Raw genomic sequence first — 18,202 nt, forward strand, 5'->3', positions numbered from 1 at the left:
GTCTGAATGGATCTCTTTGGTCACCTCCCCTCACAGGCCCTACCTCCCCGTGGCAGGGGGCAAGGATCCAGCTCCAGAAGAGGCAGGTGGGAAAGCTTGCTGGACAGTAAAAACAATAGCTACCACAGTCCACCACAAACCTGCTGGATCTATACTGCATGAGTTTAACCATTTTCCTCATATTTTCCATCTCTTGGGGTTTTTCTCCTCGCTCAGGGATATGCCCTTGGCCCTGCAGGTCACTAATTAAGTCTCTGGTGGATACCCTTGTTTTGGCAATCATGCTTTTCAATTTCAGGCTTTTTTTTTTTTTTTATGAATTGTTCCTTTTCTGTAGTCATCTGTTATTGTCTTATGGATGGCAACAGCCTCTCAGATTACCCCGAGGAAACTAATTTTAGTTTCCTCAGATTCTGGTTTGGAATCTTTCTTCGCTTTTTGGGTTTCTTTCTACATCTAATAATCCTTGGCTGCCCATTCCTGTTCTGAAGGAGGAAGTTGATTTGCATAAGGAGCCGGTGGTGTCAGTTTCCTCTGAGTATGTGGGTGTAGGTGTGGATGGAGTCCTCCTCCCAGGACTGAGTGTGTGTGAGTGTGTGTGAGTACCCTCAGAGCAGACAGCTTCCTGAATCCCGTAAAGGGAAGGGGCCTTTGGGGAAAACAGCCCAAGACAAACAGTCGAGGAAACCCACACTGGCCAGCTACACGAATCAGTCCCTTCCTTCCTTCATAAATAGGATCTTTTTGGTCATTTTCCCTCAGAGACAGTTGAGAAGCCCAGTGTTCCTGCAGGTTCTGCTGTGACCTCTCTTCAGGGCCACGCCCACATTCTTCACTGCGGGTCGGGTAAATCGTGCTGCAGGATTTACCAGTCTTCTGTGTGATGCCTGAGCTCTGGGAGCCAGTATAGCTGAACCCGCCAGGATAATCTCCCAGGGCTCCTTTAGTTACCTCCCCTGCTCTTTCCCCACAGCCCACTCTGCCTTGTGATGCCTCTCACTCCACTGTTACGGAATCTCTGCTTGGCCTTCTCCAGGGCTCTTAAGTAATAGTTTTGTTCTCCTCTGTTTTATCAGTTAATCTGATTACACCCTTTCTTTTAATTTTTTAATTATCCCAATATAATGCATTGGGATAGCATTATATTTATTTTATTTAAAAATTTTCACAAATTATGCATAATGTTAACATAGTGTATCTTATTATAATAATGATATATGGGGCAAATATAATAGTTGCCAGTCGGGACCCACTCTCCATCCTTCTCCACCCTGCTCTCCTATTTCTTCTCTTCCTCAACAACACTTGTTACAATCTGTCGTTCAATGGTACTCATCCTGGTGTGTGTGAAGTGATATTTCACTGAGGATTTGATTTGAGTTTTCCTGATGGCAAATGATGTTTAGTTTCTTTCATATGCTTCTTGGTTATCTGTAGATCCTCTTTGGAGAACTATCTCTTGAATTCTGTGCCCACTTAAAAAAAATAAGGTTATTTGTCTTTTTATTATTGAGATGCAAGTGTTCCTTTTTTTTTTGAGATGGAAGTGTTGTTCTTTATATATATTCTAGATACATGTCTATTATTAGGTATATGATTTTCAAATATTTTCTCCCACTCTGAGAATTGTCCTTTTACTTTCTTGATGGTATGTATACTTTGAAGCACAAAAGTTTTAAATTTTGGTGAATTCCAGTTTATGTATTTTTCTCTTTTGTTGCTCGTGCTTTTGGTGTTATATCTAAGAAACCATTGCCTAATGTCACAAATATTTACTCACATGTTTTCTTCTGAGAGTTTTATAGTTTTAGTTCTTATTCTTAGGTCTCTGATCCGTTTTGAGTTAGTTTTTGTGTATGGTGTGAGAAAAGAATCCAGGTTCATTCTTTTCCAACTAGATAATCAGTTGTCTCAGTAGGGTTTCTTAAAAAGACTTTTCTTTATCCATTGAATTGTCTTGGCACCCTTTGTCAAAAATCAGTTGACTGTAAACAGGAGGGTTTATTTATGGACTGTCAGTTCTGTTCCATTGATCTATAGGTCTGTTCTTATGCCATATCAACATTGTTTTGATTAATGTGGCTTTATAGTAAGTTTTGAAATCAGGAAGTATGAATTCTCCAACTTTGTTTTTCTTTCTCAAGATTGTTTTGGCTATTCTGGGTTCTTTGAATTTCTGTATGAATTTTAGGACCAGTTTATCACTTTCTGCAAAGAGGCAGCTGGGATTTTAATAGGGAGTGTGTTGAATCTGCCGATCAGTTTGGGGAGTATTGCCATCCTGATATTATTAAGTCTTCCCATTCTTGAACATGAAATGTCTTTCCATTTATTTAGGTCTTTTCATTTCTTTCAGTGAGGTTTTCAGTGTACAAGTCTTGTACTTTTTTTGTTAAAGTTATTCCTAAGTATTGTATCATTTTTGATGCTTTTGGAAATGGACTTTTCTTAATCACATTTTATTATTATTCATTGTTAATGTGTAGAAATACAAATAGTTTTTTGTATATTGACCTTGTATCCTACAACCTTGCTGAACACATTACTTCTAATAGTTTTCTTTTTTTTTTTTTTTTTTTTCCGATACGCGGGCCTCTCACTGTTGTGGCTTCTCCCGTTGCAGAGCACAGGCTCCGGACGCGCAAGCTCAGCGGCCATGGCTCACAGGCCTAGCCGCTCCGTGGCATGTGGGATCTTCCCGGACTGGGGCATGAACCCGTGTCCCCTGCATCGGCAGGCGGACTCTCAACCACTGCGCCACCAGGGAAGCCCATCTAATAGTTTTCTAAATAGAAGATCATGTCGTCTGCATTTAGAGATAATTTTACATCTTCCTTTCCTTTTTTTTCCTTTAAAATTTTTATTTATTTATTTATTTTTGGCTGTGTTGGGTGTTCGTTGCTGTGCATGGACTTTCTCTAGTTGTGGCGAGCGGGGGCTACTCTTCGTTGTGGTGCGTGGGCTTCTCATTGCGGTGGCTTCTCTTGTTGTGGAGCATGGGCTCTAGGGCGCATGGGCTTCAGTAGTTGTGGTGTGCAGGCTCAGCAGTTGTGGCTCGCAGACTCTAGAGCACAGGCTCAGTAGTTGTGGTGCATGGGCTTAGTTGCTGTGTGGCATGTGGGATCTTCCCGGACCAGGGCTCGAACCCATGTCCCCTGCATTGGCAGGAAGATTCTTAACCACTGAGCCACGAGGTAAGTCCCTACATCTTCCTTTTCAATCTGGATGCCTTTCCTTTCTATTTCCTGCCTAATGGACCTAATGATACTCCAGTACAGTGTTGAATGAAAGTGGCAAGGTTGGATGTCCTTGCCTTGTTTCTGATCTTAAAAGGAAAACATTGTCTTTCACCTTTAAGTATATTAGCTGTAGGCTTTTTGTAGATGTCCTTTATCAGGTTGTGGAAGTTCCCTTCTATTCCTAGTTTGCTGATTGTTTTTCTCATGAAAGAACGTTAGATTTCATTGAATGTTTTTTCTGCGTCTTTTGAAATAATCATGCCATTTTTGTCCTTTTTAAAATTAATGTGGTGTTTTTCACTAATTTTTGCATATTCAACCAAAAATTTTATTTCTTATTTGACCTATTGTTTATTTAGGAGTGTGTTGTTTAATTTACACGTATTTTTGTTTCCCAAATTATTTTCTGTTGTTGATTTTTAATTTGATTCTCTTGTTATTGGAGAACATACTTTGTATAATTTTAGCCTTTTAAATCTGAGGCTTGTTGTATGAGCTATCTTATGGTCTGTTCTAGAGAATATTCCATGTACACATAGGAAACATTTTGCTGTTGTTGGATAGAATGTTATATAGAGGTCTGGTTGGTTTGTAGTGTTAAGTCTTCTATTTCCTGTTCATCTTCTGCTTAGTTGTTCTGTCCACTATTTAAAATGAGGTATTGAAATCTCTAATCATTATTTTGGAATTGTCAGTTTCTCCCTTCAGTCCTGTCGTTTTTTGCTTCATGTATTTTGTAACACTGTTGTTAGACATGTGTATTTATAATTGTGATGTCTTCCTGATGGATTGATCTTTTTATAATTATAAAATACCCTTCTTTGTCTCTAGTAACAATTTTTGTCCTAAAGTCTATTTCATCTCACATTAAAATAGCTACAATAGCTCTCTTTTGGGTACTGTTTGCAGTATATTTTTCCATCCTTTTACTTTCGACATATTTGTGTCTTTGAATCTAAGGTGTCTCTTGCAGACAGTATACAGTGGGATCATTTTTTTAAATACATTTTGCCAATCTCTGTCTTTTGTTTGGCTTTTGAATCTATGACCTATCTCAGTCTCGTTCTGTGGCTATAAAAAGATAGCATGATAACTGCAATTAAACCTCATTTTCAAATGTATTTTACAGCTCTTTATGGGGACAAGTCTTTTCTTCCTTGATATTCTTGAAGATTGCCAAGCTGGCCAAGATGGTAAAGGTTTTTTTCTCTTTTGGAAAAATCCTTAATTATTGAACAAAGTGAACAGCACTCAGAAATTTATGGCCAAAAAAAAAAAAAAAAATGGGGGTGGGGAGGAGGTTAAAAAAAAAGAAGATAGCATGAGACATCCTTGTAATGGAACCGTTCTGTGTCTTGACTGTGGTGGTGTCATGCGTATCTACATGTGATAAAATTGCGTAGAAGTAAATACATACAAACGAGTCCATGTAAACCTGATGGGGTCTGAATAAGATTGCTGGATTGTATCCGTCTTGGTCTCCTGCTTGTGACATTGTGCTATAGTTAGGCAAGATGTTACTATTGGGAAATTGGGTGAAGAGTATATTGGATCCCTTTGTATTCTTTTTTGTTACAGCTGCATGTGAATCTACAGTATTTCAAAATAAAAAGTTAAAAGCAAAATGCATGTTATCTCCGTTCCTTATATACGGAAAAAAATACCCTCAGACATATTTGTGTGGGTCTGTTTCTAGGTTTTCTACATTGTTCCATTGATCTGTTGTATACATCCCTCCACCAGTAACACACTAACTTGATTGCTGTAGCTGTATAGTAATTCTTAACATCCAGTAATTTCCCACTTTATTCTTTTTAAAAATTGTTTTAGTCTGTGTCCTTTATCTTTCTATATAAATGTTATAATAAGCTTGTCTATATCTACAAAAATCCTGGCTAAGAGTTTGATAACAATTGTGTTAAACTTAATAGATCAATTTGGGAAGAATTGACGTGTGTTGAGTTTTTAAATGCATGAACATGATTTATGCCTCTCTATTTATAGTCATCTTTGATTTCTTTCATTGGTGTTTTTGTAGTTTTCAGCACACAAATTCTATATGTGTTTTATTAGATACTTACCAAAGTATTTCAATTTTTCGAGCAATTATAAATGGTATTATATTTTTAACTTCTGTTTCTACACATTCTTTGTTAGCCTGTAAAAATGTGATTGATTTTGGAGTTCCCTGGCGGTCCAGTGGTTAGGACTCTGTGCGTTACTGCTGAGGGCCCGGGTTTGATCCCTGGTCAGGGAACTAAAAATCCCACAGGCCTCCTGTCACAGCCAAAAAGAAAAAAAAAGTGATTGATTTTTATGTGTTGATTTTTACCCTGTCACTTTGCTGACTCACTCATTAGTTCTAAGATTTAAAAAAAAAATTGATTCCCTGGGATTTTCTACGTGGACCATCGTGTCATCTGCACATAGGGAGGAGTTTTAATTCTTCCTTTCTGTTGAGTATGCCTTTTATTTCCTTGTGTTCCAGCCACCTGCCTGTGTATGCCGAGGTGCAGGAGCCCTACGTGTACCTGCAGAGCAGCCAGGTGGAGGTCACCAACCTCTACGTGGGCGTGCCCACCAAGACGCCTGTCACACTCATCAATGGCACACTCCTGCCCACCCAGTTCCACTGGGGCAAGGTGGGTGAGCCCACACTGTCGGGCCCTAGGCCTGCAACCCTCAGCCCCAGAGGCCTGTGTGGAGGGGGACATTGTCCCCCAGACACCTCCCAGAACAGATTATTGCCCCTGGAGCTGACTCTGCTGCCTGCCCCACGTGCCACGGCAGATGGGGCCACGTCCCTGTGCATCAGAGCCAGCTGTCCCTGTTCCCCATCACCCTGGGCCTCTCAGGGTGGCTTTAGTCCAGAGAACCCCTGACAGGGATGAGGTTCATCTGTGGTGGGAGAGGAGAGGAGAGGGACCTGTGGTTTATCCCCACTCAGGAGCACCCCACCCTGCTGGTCTTGCTGGGGGCCCCCAGTCCGCCAGCCTCCCCAGAGTATGCGGCGGTGCTGAGCCCTCTGTCTGGACCCCGGGTCCATCCTGGAAGCCCAGCACATGACCCCACCCATGTGTCTGCCAGCTCCTGGGGCTCCAAGCAAGCTTCTGCACAGCAAAAGTCTCCCCGAGACGTGGCACGCTGGGCCCCCGTGAGGAGCGCCAGTTCAGCCTAGAGTTGACTGCTCATACCCAGGCGAGTGAGGGCTCAGGGGCCTGCATGCCCAGGAAGCTCCCCCGGCTGCCTGCCTCTGTGCCGGCCAGGAGGTCCACCCCAGACCCCTCTCCTGGGCCGCATCAGTGGGGACGAGACTTCTTGCATTTGGGTCTGGGGTCCCCACTCCCACTGGGCCTGCTGTCTAGGGACACAGGGCCTGGATGTGCCCTGACACCCTTGGGCACCACCTTTAGCCCTCGCCAGGCCATTCTCTTTGGAGCAGGTGGGCCCAGCTTTCCAGCTGCCTGGAGATGCTGAACAGAGCTGCTGCCCACGGCGGGCCCTGTGTTGGGTGCTGCAGGGGAGTCTGAGCGGCACCCAGGTTCCTCCCAAGAAGGACACAGCTTCTCCTGGGTGCAGCCCACAGGAAGGCCATTGGGCCGAGTGTGCTCAGTACTTGGGTGGTTGCCGGCTATCTGTTTGTGATTCTTGTGGGGAAGGAAACTTCTTCCTCGCAGACACTAGCAGCCCCAGGTCCCAGTCCTCTCTGGCGAACATGTGGACGGTGGGCTTTCTTACACAGCTGAGTCTGAGCTCGAGGGTGACGGCCGGGCCCAGGCCTGGCACAGAGCAGACCTCACGCAGAAAGGGCTTGATTTCTATGGTAGCAGCTTCATCAGGATAAATGTGCGGCTTCTCCAGAGGTCCGCTTGGAGGGGTCTCCTTCACGTGGGGCTGCCCAGGTATTTGGGGCCGACTCACAGCCAGGAGCCCTGAGGAAGGGGCCAGGCCTCCGGTGGGGGGCAGGGGTGGGCTGACAGGCCGGGTCTGGGCATAGTGACCCACTGAAGGGTCTGGGAGCCCTTCCACAGAGATGAGCCTGGACAAGACCTTTGGGTTGAGCACCCCCGCCCCCAAGCAGCCTCCTGTGCTGCGGGAGCCCATCTGAGGCCCCTCTGCTGAGGCCAAGCCCTGGGCTTTACCTGAGTGATGCACCCCCGGTGGGCTTCCTTATAGGACGAGTTGATGGACCTGGCCCTCCCTTGTAACGTGTTGGGCGTGAAGGAGCCACTGGTTCTGGGCATTTCCGGGAAACCCCGGGGACTGCAGGTGGCCATCGCCATCTCTACAGAGGACAGCGACAGCAGGTGAGCCCAGGGCAGGCCCGAGGCCTGGGGGCTGAGGCAGCCGTTAAAAGGACCGGTCTTGAGGTGGTACCAGCCTCCTCCCCGTGATTCCCGCGGCCGGGAAAAGGCCCCTCACAGACTCTCTGGGGACAGCCCCGCCTAGCCCATCACCGCCTTCTCTGTGGTCTTTCCCCACACACCGGAGGCGTGGTGTTCAGGCGGGGAGATGGCAGGGGACGGGGCTGTGGGTACCTTGGGCTTTCCCACATGAGGCCTGGCGACCGGGAGACAGGCCGGTCTGCCCCAGACAGGGAGAGCCTGGGGAGTTTGAGGCCTCTCTTGGCATCACAGGTGGGCGAGGTGGGAGTCTCTGTGGGGTGGCAGCTTTTTTTTTTTTTTTTAATTTATTTATTTATTTATGGCTGTGTTGGGTCTTCGTTTCTGTGCAAGGGCTTTCTCTAGTTGTGGCAAGCGGGGGCCACTCTTCATCGCACGCACAGGCTCAGTAATTGTGGCTCACGGGCCCAGCTGCTCTGCGGCATGTGGGATCTTCCCAGACCAGGGCCTGAACCTGTGTCCCCTGCATTGGCAGGCAGATTCTCAACCACTGTACCATCAGGGAAGCCCTGGGGTGGCAGCTTAATGAGGGCTTGGAGGATGCAGCCTGGTTTCCGGGCAGCTCTGGCGCCCCCACCCCAGGTGGTTCGCTGGGCAGGGCCAAGGGTGGCGTGTAACCGGGTGCTCGTGGGCTCGGGGCAGTGTTGCCAGTGCAGAGCTGTGGCCAGGCCACCCGGAGAGGCTCCACCTGGACTTCGGCTCAGCAGTGCCGCTGCGGACCCGCGTGAATCGCCAGCTCATCCTGACCAACTGTTCCCCGATACAGACCCCTTTTACCCTCAAGTTTGAGTACTTTGGGAGCCCTGCAAACAGCCTGCGCCAAAAACCCAGCCTGTAAGTCTGGTTTCTTTCAGAGGCGGCTTCTGGGGAGGATGTGGCCTGCTGAGGTGGAGGGCTTCGGACAGGCCAGGTGGTACTGGGGCCCGCGGACGAGGGAGAAGTTATTGTAGGTGGAGGGAACTGTGCGCAGAGATACAGTGAGGCACGCTGCAAAGCTGTAGCTCGGAATCAACTGCAGTGAGAGTATTTACACCGAGAGGCTGGCTAAGTTTACCAGCACCCCGCTGCAGACGCCTCGCCACCAAAGCTCCTAAGGTGGGAGTGGGAGTGGGAGCTTCAAAACCACCGACTGCTGGTGTTGCAGGGCACCAGGAACAGCTCCTGAGCCATTAACTTGCCCATTGCAGAAAGTTAGCATGTGTTCAATGCAGGACAGATGTCAGCAGGAAAGAGTGGAAACGGCCTGTTGCAGAAGGCTGGACGAGGGTTGGGGAGTCTGGGCTGGGTTTGCATCCAGGGGTCACCAAGGTGCAGAGCCTGGGGATCGGGGTCCCTGCCCTGGAGCCCTCCTGAGTTTGTTGGGAGGCAATCCCTGGGGCTGGCAGGCGGCCTGCAGCTGGGATGCTTTTGGTGGTAGGGGTGCAGCGCGAGCAAAGACCACAGACAGAGGTGAAGAGGAGGCCTGACCAGCTCTCCCCTGGGAGGAGCAGGCAGGGCCACCTTCCTCCGCTGGGCACCTGGGGGGATGCTGGTTGCCAGGGGAGGTGGCTCAGGTCTGGGGAAGGGCCCGGGTGGCTTGATGTGATTTCCATGTCCCGTCTTGTCAAGCCCCGACATGCCTCCTGCCCTGCTGAAGATGGCTCGGATGCGGGAGCTCTTGGCCAAGCGAGAGCAGCTGGGTAAGAGTCCCAGGGCATGCGCTGAGCCCAGGCCTGGCCAGAGCGGCATTTTGCGTGGCCTTCCAAGGAGGTGGGCCAGTTGCTGCAGGAGGGGACCCTGACCAGAGACCACTTCTCAGCGTCTTTTCTAGCAAGGTCCCTGAGATGGCCGTGGCCTCCACCTGACAGCGCCCCCTCTTTTAAACGAGGCCATCCCCTTGCCAGGGCGTACGGCTTGTGCACAGGGCCTGGCTTCGATTCGGGAGGGGTGGTGGCTCAGAAGGGAGGGCTGAGGCTCGGCCCTTGTGGGAGGTGAGAGAAGCTGGATGCTGGGCCCCAGGCTCCCAGGAGGAGGGTCTGTTTAGCCAGACCAAGGAGAGGCTGTAGGTTGGCTTGTCTGGTTCAGTGCTTTGCTGACGCTTGAGGATTTGGACCTATTTCCTGCCCTGGGGCCTGAATCCCCATTCCTGGTTCTCCTGCAGAGTTTATGGAAAGCATGCTGTCCCACGGGAAAGGAGCTGCCTTCTTTCCCCACCTCTCCCAGGGCGTGCTGGGGGCCCACCAACAGCTTGCCATTGACCTCACAGCCTGTGCGAACATGTGGGGCGAGTACTGGGACAGCCTCATCTGCACAGTAAGTAAACAAAGTAAACGTGTCCCAAATCCTAGGCTACTGAGTTATTGCACAGAAGATTTTCTTGAACTATTTAGTAAATTGGATGGGTTAGTTATGGTAGATATTTGCTTTAAATTGTGCTGTGCCCAATGACAAAGAGTTGATCACCTTAATATACAAAGCGTTTCTTAACTAACAATAAGGGGGGCAAAAGCATCCCAAATAGGCAAAGGGTTTGAATAGGCAACTCAAGAATGACAAAGAGAGACGGCCAGTGAACGTGAAACATGTCACCAGCACTGGTAACCAAAGAAGTGAGGGTTAAACCACTGAAATACTAGTCTTTGTGAGATTAGCAAGGTTCAAAAGTTGTCAGTGAAGGTGCAGGGGAAAGGTACTCACGTGCATGGCGAGGCCGGCTGGGACATGTGTGCCGCCGTTCAGAGGCACTTCTGCAGGACGCTGGGGACACACAGTTAAGGTTGCCCCAAGGAAAGAAGTGGACACAGGGAACAAGTAAATTCACACCAGGCTTCCTTTTCTTCTCAGCGTTGTTTGTAATAGAGGGGGGAGAAAAAAGCAAACGGTGTAAACATCCATGTCCATCAGGAGAAGACAGGATGAAAACATTAGGCTACATCCACGCAGTAGAATTCCGGAGCCTGTTAAATGATGCTGTAAACCTTCATTAGTAAAATTATCATATGTTGTAAAGAGAAAAGAGATTACCAAAACAAAGCATGCCCAGAATGCTCCTCATTTCTATCTGTGTTTTATGCACACAAGTCTGTCTAGACAGTGGTACACTGAAATGTTAACAGTGAGTCATGCTGGGGGGTGGGGTAGGATCATGGGTGAAATCCATTCTATTTTAAATTTAAAAAAGACATTTATCGCTTTTTATTAGCAGAGAAAAATAATAAAGTTATTTCCATTTAAAAGATAAAGAAATTTAATCAAAGGGGCCATAAGAGGCCAAAGACCCTCAAGCTGGGAGATCCGTGCAGTCGCACGCAGGGCTGGGTGGGAGAGCAGGACAGGGAAGTGGGGGCTGGGAGGCCAGGCCTTTGGGGGGGTCTGGGGTGAGTGTCAGACAGGGGGGAGTGAGTCCCCGCCCAGTTGCGACCAAACTTTGGGGACCCTGGGCTGGCTGGAGGAGGGAGGGCCTCGAACGGAGGGGATGGGGAGCCAGGGGTTGTGGTAGGAGCCGGTGCCGAGAGCAACGCATGACTGCTGTTTTTGTAGGTGGGAGACCTGCCTCCAGCGGTCATCCCGGTGCACATGGCGGTGGTGGGCTGCCCCATCAGCTTCCACAGGACCACCCACTACACCACTGACCAGATCCAGAAGGAGCCTGTTGTCAGGTATCCCTGCCTCGCCCCCGCCCGCCTCCTGCTCTAACCCTCGAAACCCTCTGGCCTCCACCCCGGGCTGCCCACTCCAGCTCATTGCTGTCCCGCTGGCCCAGGGCCACTTGGTGCCACCCAGCTCGAAAGCCCCAAGCCAGGGCTACCCCAGAGGAGAGAGGCCTCAGGGGGCACAGCCGTGATCTGCCCATCTCCGAGGGCTTTGCGGGGACAGAAGTACCGAGTAGTCACTTGTGGTCCGAGGTCAGGGCCGGACTTGGGACCCCTCACTCCAGCTGCGTTGGGGTCTGTGTGGTTGCAGAGTGGGTGGGGTTTACTGGTGAGCAGTCCTGGGTCATGGTTCACCGGGCACCGCGTGGGGAGGGCCTCCAGCCCTGGGACTCGGTTGCTCTGGGCCGAAGACAGACCGCTATGGGGCCTCCTGCCTGCCTGAGCCCCGGCCCTCCTCTCTCAGGAGAGCTGGCCTGCGGGGTGTGTGCTGGCTGTGGCCCTGCTGACCCTCGTCTCCTGTCTCCAGGTTCGGCACCCAGGTCTCTGGAGGAGACACAGTCACCCGGATCCTTCGCCTGAGTAATTCCAGCCCCTGTGGTGAGATGCTCGCGAGAGAAATCGGGACTCTTGCTGCAGGCTCTGCCGTGTGGTGGGCCAGGCTGGGAGGGAAGATTGGGGTGGGGGAAGCTGATGGCCCACGACCTGGAGCCAAGTGGGCTGGGGTATGGAGGGAGGCCCCCAAGGGCCAAGGTCAGGACTGGCCAAGCCAGTCTTGGGTTGTCAGAGCCACTTCCACCCGAGAAGACAGGACTTATCCTTGCCTGGGGTCTCCCAGTGTCCATGGGCCACAGATGCCCTCCCCTGGTTGGGTTCACTTTGCATAGGGACAGGCACTTGTAGGGGACACCTTTTCTCTTCCCTTCAGCCAGCAGCCCCTGAGCTATTTGCCAGGTGCTGTGCAAGGAGCTGGGGATACAGGGGCAACAGGACAGCAGGGGCTGTGCCTGATGGGCAGGACGGACGTGACCATGGACTGCCAGCGTAGAGTGCACTGAGTGCAACTATGGGGGCGGCCAGAGTGCTGGGGGTCTGTGTCAAGGGCCATCAGGCTGAGGCCAGGAGGAGAGCGACCCAGCTGGGCCTGAGGGAGCGTATGGGCCACAGGAAGAGCCAGGGCCAGCTGAGAACCAGAGTCTCCTGGGGATTATTTAAAGCACCTTGAGGCTGGGCCACCCCAGACCAAGTGAACCACAGTCTCTAGGGGCAGGGCCTGGGCACTGTAGTTTTTAAGCTCCTCGGGGACTCAAGGGAACATCCTGTTGGTGGAAGAGAGTGGCCACTCTGTGACCTTGCTTGTTTTTGTCCACTGGATCTGTGCATTTGGGGTGCATTGGACCACTCTAATCATATCTTAATCAAGTTCTTCTGGCGTCTGTAGTTTTGCTGTATGTTTTTAGCTTCTGTATTGTTAGATGCACTTGACAGCTAACGAGGCCTCTTATCACCCTGTAACCTTCCTCTTTGGCCCCTTCAGTGCTTAAATCCCACCTCGCTGAAGAGCAGCATTGCTCCCGCTGGTTGTATACTGGCATTTGCCTGGTATGTCTTTGCCCATCCCTCTGTTTTCACCTTTTATGACTTTGATGTGTGTTTCTTTGTAAACAGCCGAGCGCTGAGCTTTAGAAAACCTAATCTATGTATTTCTTCTTATTTTATGATTTATTTCACTGTTACTTTTCTACTTTCTTCGTTTTGCTTTTTGTGACTTCTGTTTTCCCTTTGTTTGATTTGGGATTTCTCTTCTACTTTCCTGGTTACCGTTGCTTCCTTGGGGCTCATCATCACATGCACATTTCTCCGTACCTGAAAGTGAGATTGTCCTCTGCACTTGAGAGTATGGAAGCCACTGGTGGCCTTGGTGAGAGTGATTCCGTGCGTGAAAGAGGCAGATACCAGGTAGTAACCCTAGGGACTACAAGTTCAGGGACCTTGCGTGGGCATGTCTTCTCCAGGCATTCATTCCCCAGGGGCGAGCCATGAATCCGAGGTGAGCTGGGAGTGGGGGGAGGCGCTCATGGATTGTTTATCCTCCAAGCTTGCTGTGGAGAGGAGAGGTGGTACTGGAAAGGTCTGGCAGAGGGAAGCTTGTTTAAGTGCTGTGGGGAAGCAGCCAGGAGAGAGGGGAGATGGGACACATCTGGCCCCTGAGAAGAGGGGTGTAGGGATGGGGTAGATGCAGATAGATGGGGGGCTCCGGGCAGGACTTTTTTCTGGGAGGTGAGGTGGGACCACCCACTGAGTGCCAGAGGAGACCAGGGAAGACAGTGTTGTGGTGCAGGTAGGCAGGGACGGCTGAGCAGGAAACAGTGATGGGCAGAGTGGGGGCACAGTTTAGGTTGGGGACATATTTATGGGAGTGGCACGTTGTTTAGAACGCGGGGGACTTGCTCACTGGGGCCTAGATGGTCGGTTCCGTTCCCCCAGGGTTAGGTTTTTGCCCAGTGGGTACAAAGATGGGGGCAAAGAGAGAGTTGAGAATCCTGGCCAGACAGTTGCCAGTGGCAGCCCCCAGAGACTCGCCTGGCTGGGGAAGGAAGTGAAAGCAGGCAGGCGCTAAAGGATGGAGGAGGGGAGGAGGCAGGGGACACGGGGAGTGAAGGGCCCAGGGGTCAGCAAAAAGGCCAGAAGGAAAGGAGGGTGTGGGGAGAGCACACAGGGAGCCGGATTTCTGCATCTGGACATGAAACCTGGTCTTGTGATCCAGAGGGCAAGGGCTGATGGAGCCGATGGCATAAGCCTGTAGACTCTCCTAAAACAAGAATTGCCTGCAAGTGACATTGGGGAGCCAGGCCCCCTCCACCCTGAGTGTGGGAGACCCGGCAGCCTCCGGGGGCTGCAGGGAGTGGGGGGGGGCCCAGGGAAGAGTCTGCTCCTTCCTTATCCCTCGCCTTTCTCCCCCATGTCTGCCCCAGACATCCGCCTGGACTGGGAGACCTACGTTCCAGAGGCCAGGGAGGACCGGCTGCTGGAGCTGCTGGTGTTCTATGGGCCACCCTTCCCGCTGCGGGACCAAGCTGGGAACGGCCTCCTGTGCCCTGAGACCAGCAGCTCCTTCTGGTCCCCAAGTCCCTCTGACGTGTCCAAGTCCAGCCGTGAAGCTGCCCAGTCTGTGAGCAGGGGTGGCGGGAGGGCTGCCGGGCTGTGGCCAGTGGGCCTCGAGCCTGCGTGAGCCTCAGCGACTCCTGGACCACAGGCTGAGGGCGGCTCCAGTGCCGGCGCCTCCCAGGAAATCATCTCGGTCACCCTGCAGGGACGTGAGGGGGTGCCCTCTGACGAGCCGTTCTCCATCAGCCCCAAGCAGGTGGTGAGTTGGGGTGGGGCCGGGAGCTCTGGGCGGGGGTGGGGGTCGGGGGGGCCGGGGGGGGTGTCCCCCTGGCCGGGAGGGACAGGCGGTGCTGAGGCTGCTGTGTGCGTCTGCCAGGTGGTCCCCGCAGGGGGCAGCAGCACCATCCGCATCTCCTTCACACCCGTGGTCCTGGGCCCCGACGTCCTGCACAAGGTGGAGTGTACTGGCTCCGCCCTGGGCTCCATGAGCTTGGATGACGAGGTGAGCGCTCCTGGCCTGGGGAGGGCCCCCACCACTGCCTCTCCCTGGGGCAGCTCGCCCGCTGCCTGCTCAGCTCGGGCGCCCGTGATCGGGCTTGTGCTCGGCAGGTGGAGAGGGAGCTTCCGGGGAGGAGGCGCCGCCTGCCGGGCTCGGCTGTGGGACCTGTGAGGCTGCACCTGCAAGGCTACGTGAGGCCCGCGCAGTGAGTCGGCTGGGCTGCCTGGCCTCCCTGCGGCCCGCTGTGGGGGTCAGCCTTCCCTGGCACTGCTGGGGACCAGACAGGGTCCTGGGAGCAAGAGGATGGGGACGGGAGGGAGAAGCTGGCGGGTGAGCCCAGGGAAAGGCCGGCCAGGGTCAGCTGGGCCCCAGAAGCCCAGCCGTGCCTGTCGCTGGCAGGCTGAGCGTGGAGCTGGACTCCGGCGGCAGCATGGTGTTCTGGCACCAGGCCAGCGACCTCATCCCCGAGCAGCGCTGTGCTGGGGTGAGTGTGCTGCACCCCCCCCCCCAACCGGCCCTCCCGAGCTACCTGGTCCTCAGACGTCTCCCGCGGCCCCCTGTGGGGCACAGGCCTGACAGTCCGGGTCCCCTCCCCCGGGACCCCCCACCCGAGTCAGAGGTTCCGGAGGGCAGAATTGAGTCCCCTCCCCGACCTCTGTGGCCGCCCAGGTGCTGAGTGAGCTGGTGACCACCCACCACCTGAAGCTGACCAACACCACGGACATCCCACACTACTTCCGGCTCCTGGTCTCCAGGCCCTTCTCTGTTTCTCAAGATGGAGTGAGCCGCAGCCACAGGGCTCCCGGTCCCAGCTGGAAGCAGGAGTGCAAGGAGGGGACAGCAGCAGCCGGCAAGCAGCTGGTACTCTACCCACAGGAGAACATGCTGGTCAGTGGGAGCTTCTGTGGTCCCTGCCTACAGTGGGCACACTCACCTGGGCTGGGGCTCACCCTCCTCTCACGTTTGCGCATGCAGCACCCTCCAGGTCGGGACATAGACACAGACAGTGCTGTCCACACACGAACCACACGCTTGGCCCCGCCGTGCGCTGTGCGCTCAGGGGCGGACACCCATCACACGCACCATGTCCAACAAACCCCTCCGCACAGGCCCTCCACGCGCAGGAACGCCCAGACCTATCAGTGTGGACACTCGAGAGTTCCCTCCACCAGTGTCCTGGTCCTGCGAGCACCTCCACGCGGCACAGACCCCCCTTCTTGTGTGCCCTCACGCAGGGTTTCATCACCATCTTTCCATAAACATAAGGCACACCAGAAACACAGTTCCCCAGGCCCCACTGCCAGAGATGAGAAGATCTGGGCTGAGGCCCAGGAACACGTTTCCCTAACAGGTGCCTTTGATGAATCTGTGGATCTGGGTCCACAGACCTGGGTTGGGGAGCCCCGTGTACAAGCCCCATCCTGTTAGGCCCAAGTTACACCCTGGACCCCAGATACCCACTCATGCTCCCCCAGCCCCCTCCCCACAGCCTCCAGGGTGGCCCCTGAGGAAGGCAAAGCTGACTGCACATCCTCTGCTTAAAACCCGGCAGGGGCTCCTCACTGCCCCCAGAACAAAGACACAGGCCTGACTTGGGCCTACGGGCCTGCCCGCAGCCCTGGTCACGCGAGTGGAGCTGCCCAATCCTCCGGCCTCTCAGCTCCCGAGGGCCGCTCAGCCCTGTCCCCGGTACTGACAGCTGTTGGGCGGGGAACAGGGCACAGGGTGAGGAGTGAATGCACCAGGCAGGGTCCGCAGGAGGGAAGGATGGAGCTCTGGGCGGGGAGGCTGCCGCCCACCTCCAGCAGTCTGAGGTGACGGCTTGTCCACATCTGCTCAGGTGAATGTGTCCTTTTCCCTCTCCCTGGAGCTGCTCTCCTATCAGAAGCTCCCGGCTGACCAGATGTTGTCTGGAGTGGACATTCAGCAGAGCGCGAGTGGAGAGAAAAAGATGGTCTTCACTCAGAATCTGCTTCTGGAATACAGCAACCAGACCACTCAGGTGAGTCCCAGGCCTGCCTCATGTGTTCAGGTGGGGTCAGAGGAGGACAAACCCCAGTTGTCTGCCCTGGAAGAGGCCTGGCACATGGAGAGATGAGGGTCATCCATCCTTACCTGTCTTAGGAGCTCAGAGCGAGGTGGGGTGCTGTAGGGTGCAAAATCAGGGAAGGCTTCCTGGAGGAGGAGGTGGCATACGAAGCCTGCATGCTGTTTAACAGAGAGAGAAGGGAAACCAGGCCGAGGGAATGGCCTGATGGGTGGGGACTGAGCAGCTGAGGGACGCCTCCTGGGCTCGTGCGGGACTGCGAGCACCAGGTGAGAATACCACGGGCCTCGTTCTGGTTCTGTGGACTGTGACAGCTCCACACCACAGCCCCTCCTGCCCTGAGTTGGAGAGGCCAAGGGAAAAAGGTTAGATGGCCCAGGGCCCAAGGGGAGCAGAGGGCTAGACGAGAGGGGAGAGGAAGGCAGTAAGGCGGCCCGACCAGGGAGCAGAAACCACAGAGCTGGATCCAGGGCAGGGGTGGCAGGGGAGTCAGAGGGGAGCAGATGGCGCCTTCCTGGCCCTTTTCCTGCCCAGAATCCCACCAGCATTCCCCGGCTTTAGATGACAGCGCTGGCCCCCTTCCACCAGCTGTGGTGCTGCCTGTACGTCCCTCAGAAGCTGCAGTACTTGGGGTCGGCAGGGCCCCTGTGTCCCTGGGTCAGAGCCCAGTGGGAGTGGGTAAGGTCACCCAGTCCCCACCAAGTTAAAGGTTCTGTCCCCCGCAAGGTGGTGCCCCTGCGGGCCGTCGTGGCCGTGCCCGAGCTGCAGCTCTCCACCAGCTGGGTGGACTTCGGGACCTGCTTCGTGAACCAGGGCCGCGTCCGGGAGGTCTACCTGATGAACCTGAGCGGCTCCCGGAGCTACTGGGCCGTGTTGACAGGTGTGCCATGCCCTTCTCCCTGCTCCCCCGTGCAGCTGGGCCGAGACCCCCAAGAAGGGGCCTGCGTGCCCTGTCCCTGCAGGCTGGCTCCCCAGGGTTGGGCCCACCTGAGAATTCCTGCAGAGGTGGGCAGGAGCAGAGGCGCACCCCCAAGATGCGGGCAGGGGGCCGAGCGTGGAGCTGGCTGCGCTCCTGCATGTCCCCTTCCCCTCACGCAGGCCAGCAGGAGCCAGACAAGGATCCTGTTGCCTTCAGGGTCTCCCCAAGCAGCGGGCTGCTGGAGGCACGACCGGTCAACGCGCCCCCCACCTCCGTCCCCCTCCAGGTTTCCTTCACCGCCAGGTACGGGCCTCCCAGCCTTGCTGGCGCTGCCTCTGGAGCCCTGGCCCAGGGCCCC

The 18,202-nt window shown here is 53.5% G+C and overlaps 1 protein-coding gene across 12 annotated transcripts in view; it reads left to right on the top strand.

Annotated features, from left to right (window-relative positions):
- The window catches only part of DLEC1 (DLEC1 cilia and flagella associated protein), a 106,941-nt gene that overhangs the window by 86,036 nt on the left and 2,703 nt on the right, over window positions 1-18,202 (top strand). For 6 of the 12 annotated variants that reach the window (XM_067753778.1, XM_067753779.1, XM_067753777.1 and 3 more), the window contains 17 exons: window positions 5,728-5,881; window positions 6,327-6,437; window positions 7,416-7,546; window positions 8,285-8,476; window positions 9,251-9,321; window positions 9,783-9,934; window positions 11,162-11,280; window positions 11,801-11,871; window positions 14,247-14,443; window positions 14,528-14,638; window positions 14,756-14,881; window positions 14,989-15,083; window positions 15,278-15,362; window positions 15,548-15,766; window positions 16,719-16,880; window positions 17,652-17,805; window positions 18,061-18,147. In XM_067753778.1, coding sequence (XP_067609879.1) covers window positions 5,728-5,881; window positions 6,327-6,437; window positions 7,416-7,546; window positions 8,285-8,476; window positions 9,251-9,321; window positions 9,783-9,934; window positions 11,162-11,280; window positions 11,801-11,871; window positions 14,247-14,443; window positions 14,528-14,638; window positions 14,756-14,881; window positions 14,989-15,083; window positions 15,278-15,362; window positions 15,548-15,766; window positions 16,719-16,880; window positions 17,652-17,805; window positions 18,061-18,147 — 2,237 coding nt within the window. Of the gene's footprint in view, window positions 1-5,727; window positions 5,882-6,326; window positions 6,438-7,415; window positions 7,547-8,284; window positions 8,477-9,250; window positions 9,322-9,782; window positions 9,935-11,161; window positions 11,281-11,800; window positions 11,872-14,246; window positions 14,444-14,527; window positions 14,639-14,755; window positions 14,882-14,954; window positions 15,133-15,277; window positions 15,363-15,547; window positions 16,275-16,718; window positions 16,881-17,651; window positions 17,806-18,023; window positions 18,148-18,202 lie in introns of those variants that run through there. The other 6 variants (XM_067753782.1, XM_067753783.1, XR_010946916.1 and 3 more) reach the window with 6 other exon arrangements.

This window comes from Pseudorca crassidens, chromosome 10 (assembly GCF_039906515.1).
Source record: "Pseudorca crassidens isolate mPseCra1 chromosome 10, mPseCra1.hap1, whole genome shotgun sequence".
Taxonomy (NCBI): domain Eukaryota; kingdom Metazoa; phylum Chordata; class Mammalia; order Artiodactyla; family Delphinidae; genus Pseudorca; species Pseudorca crassidens.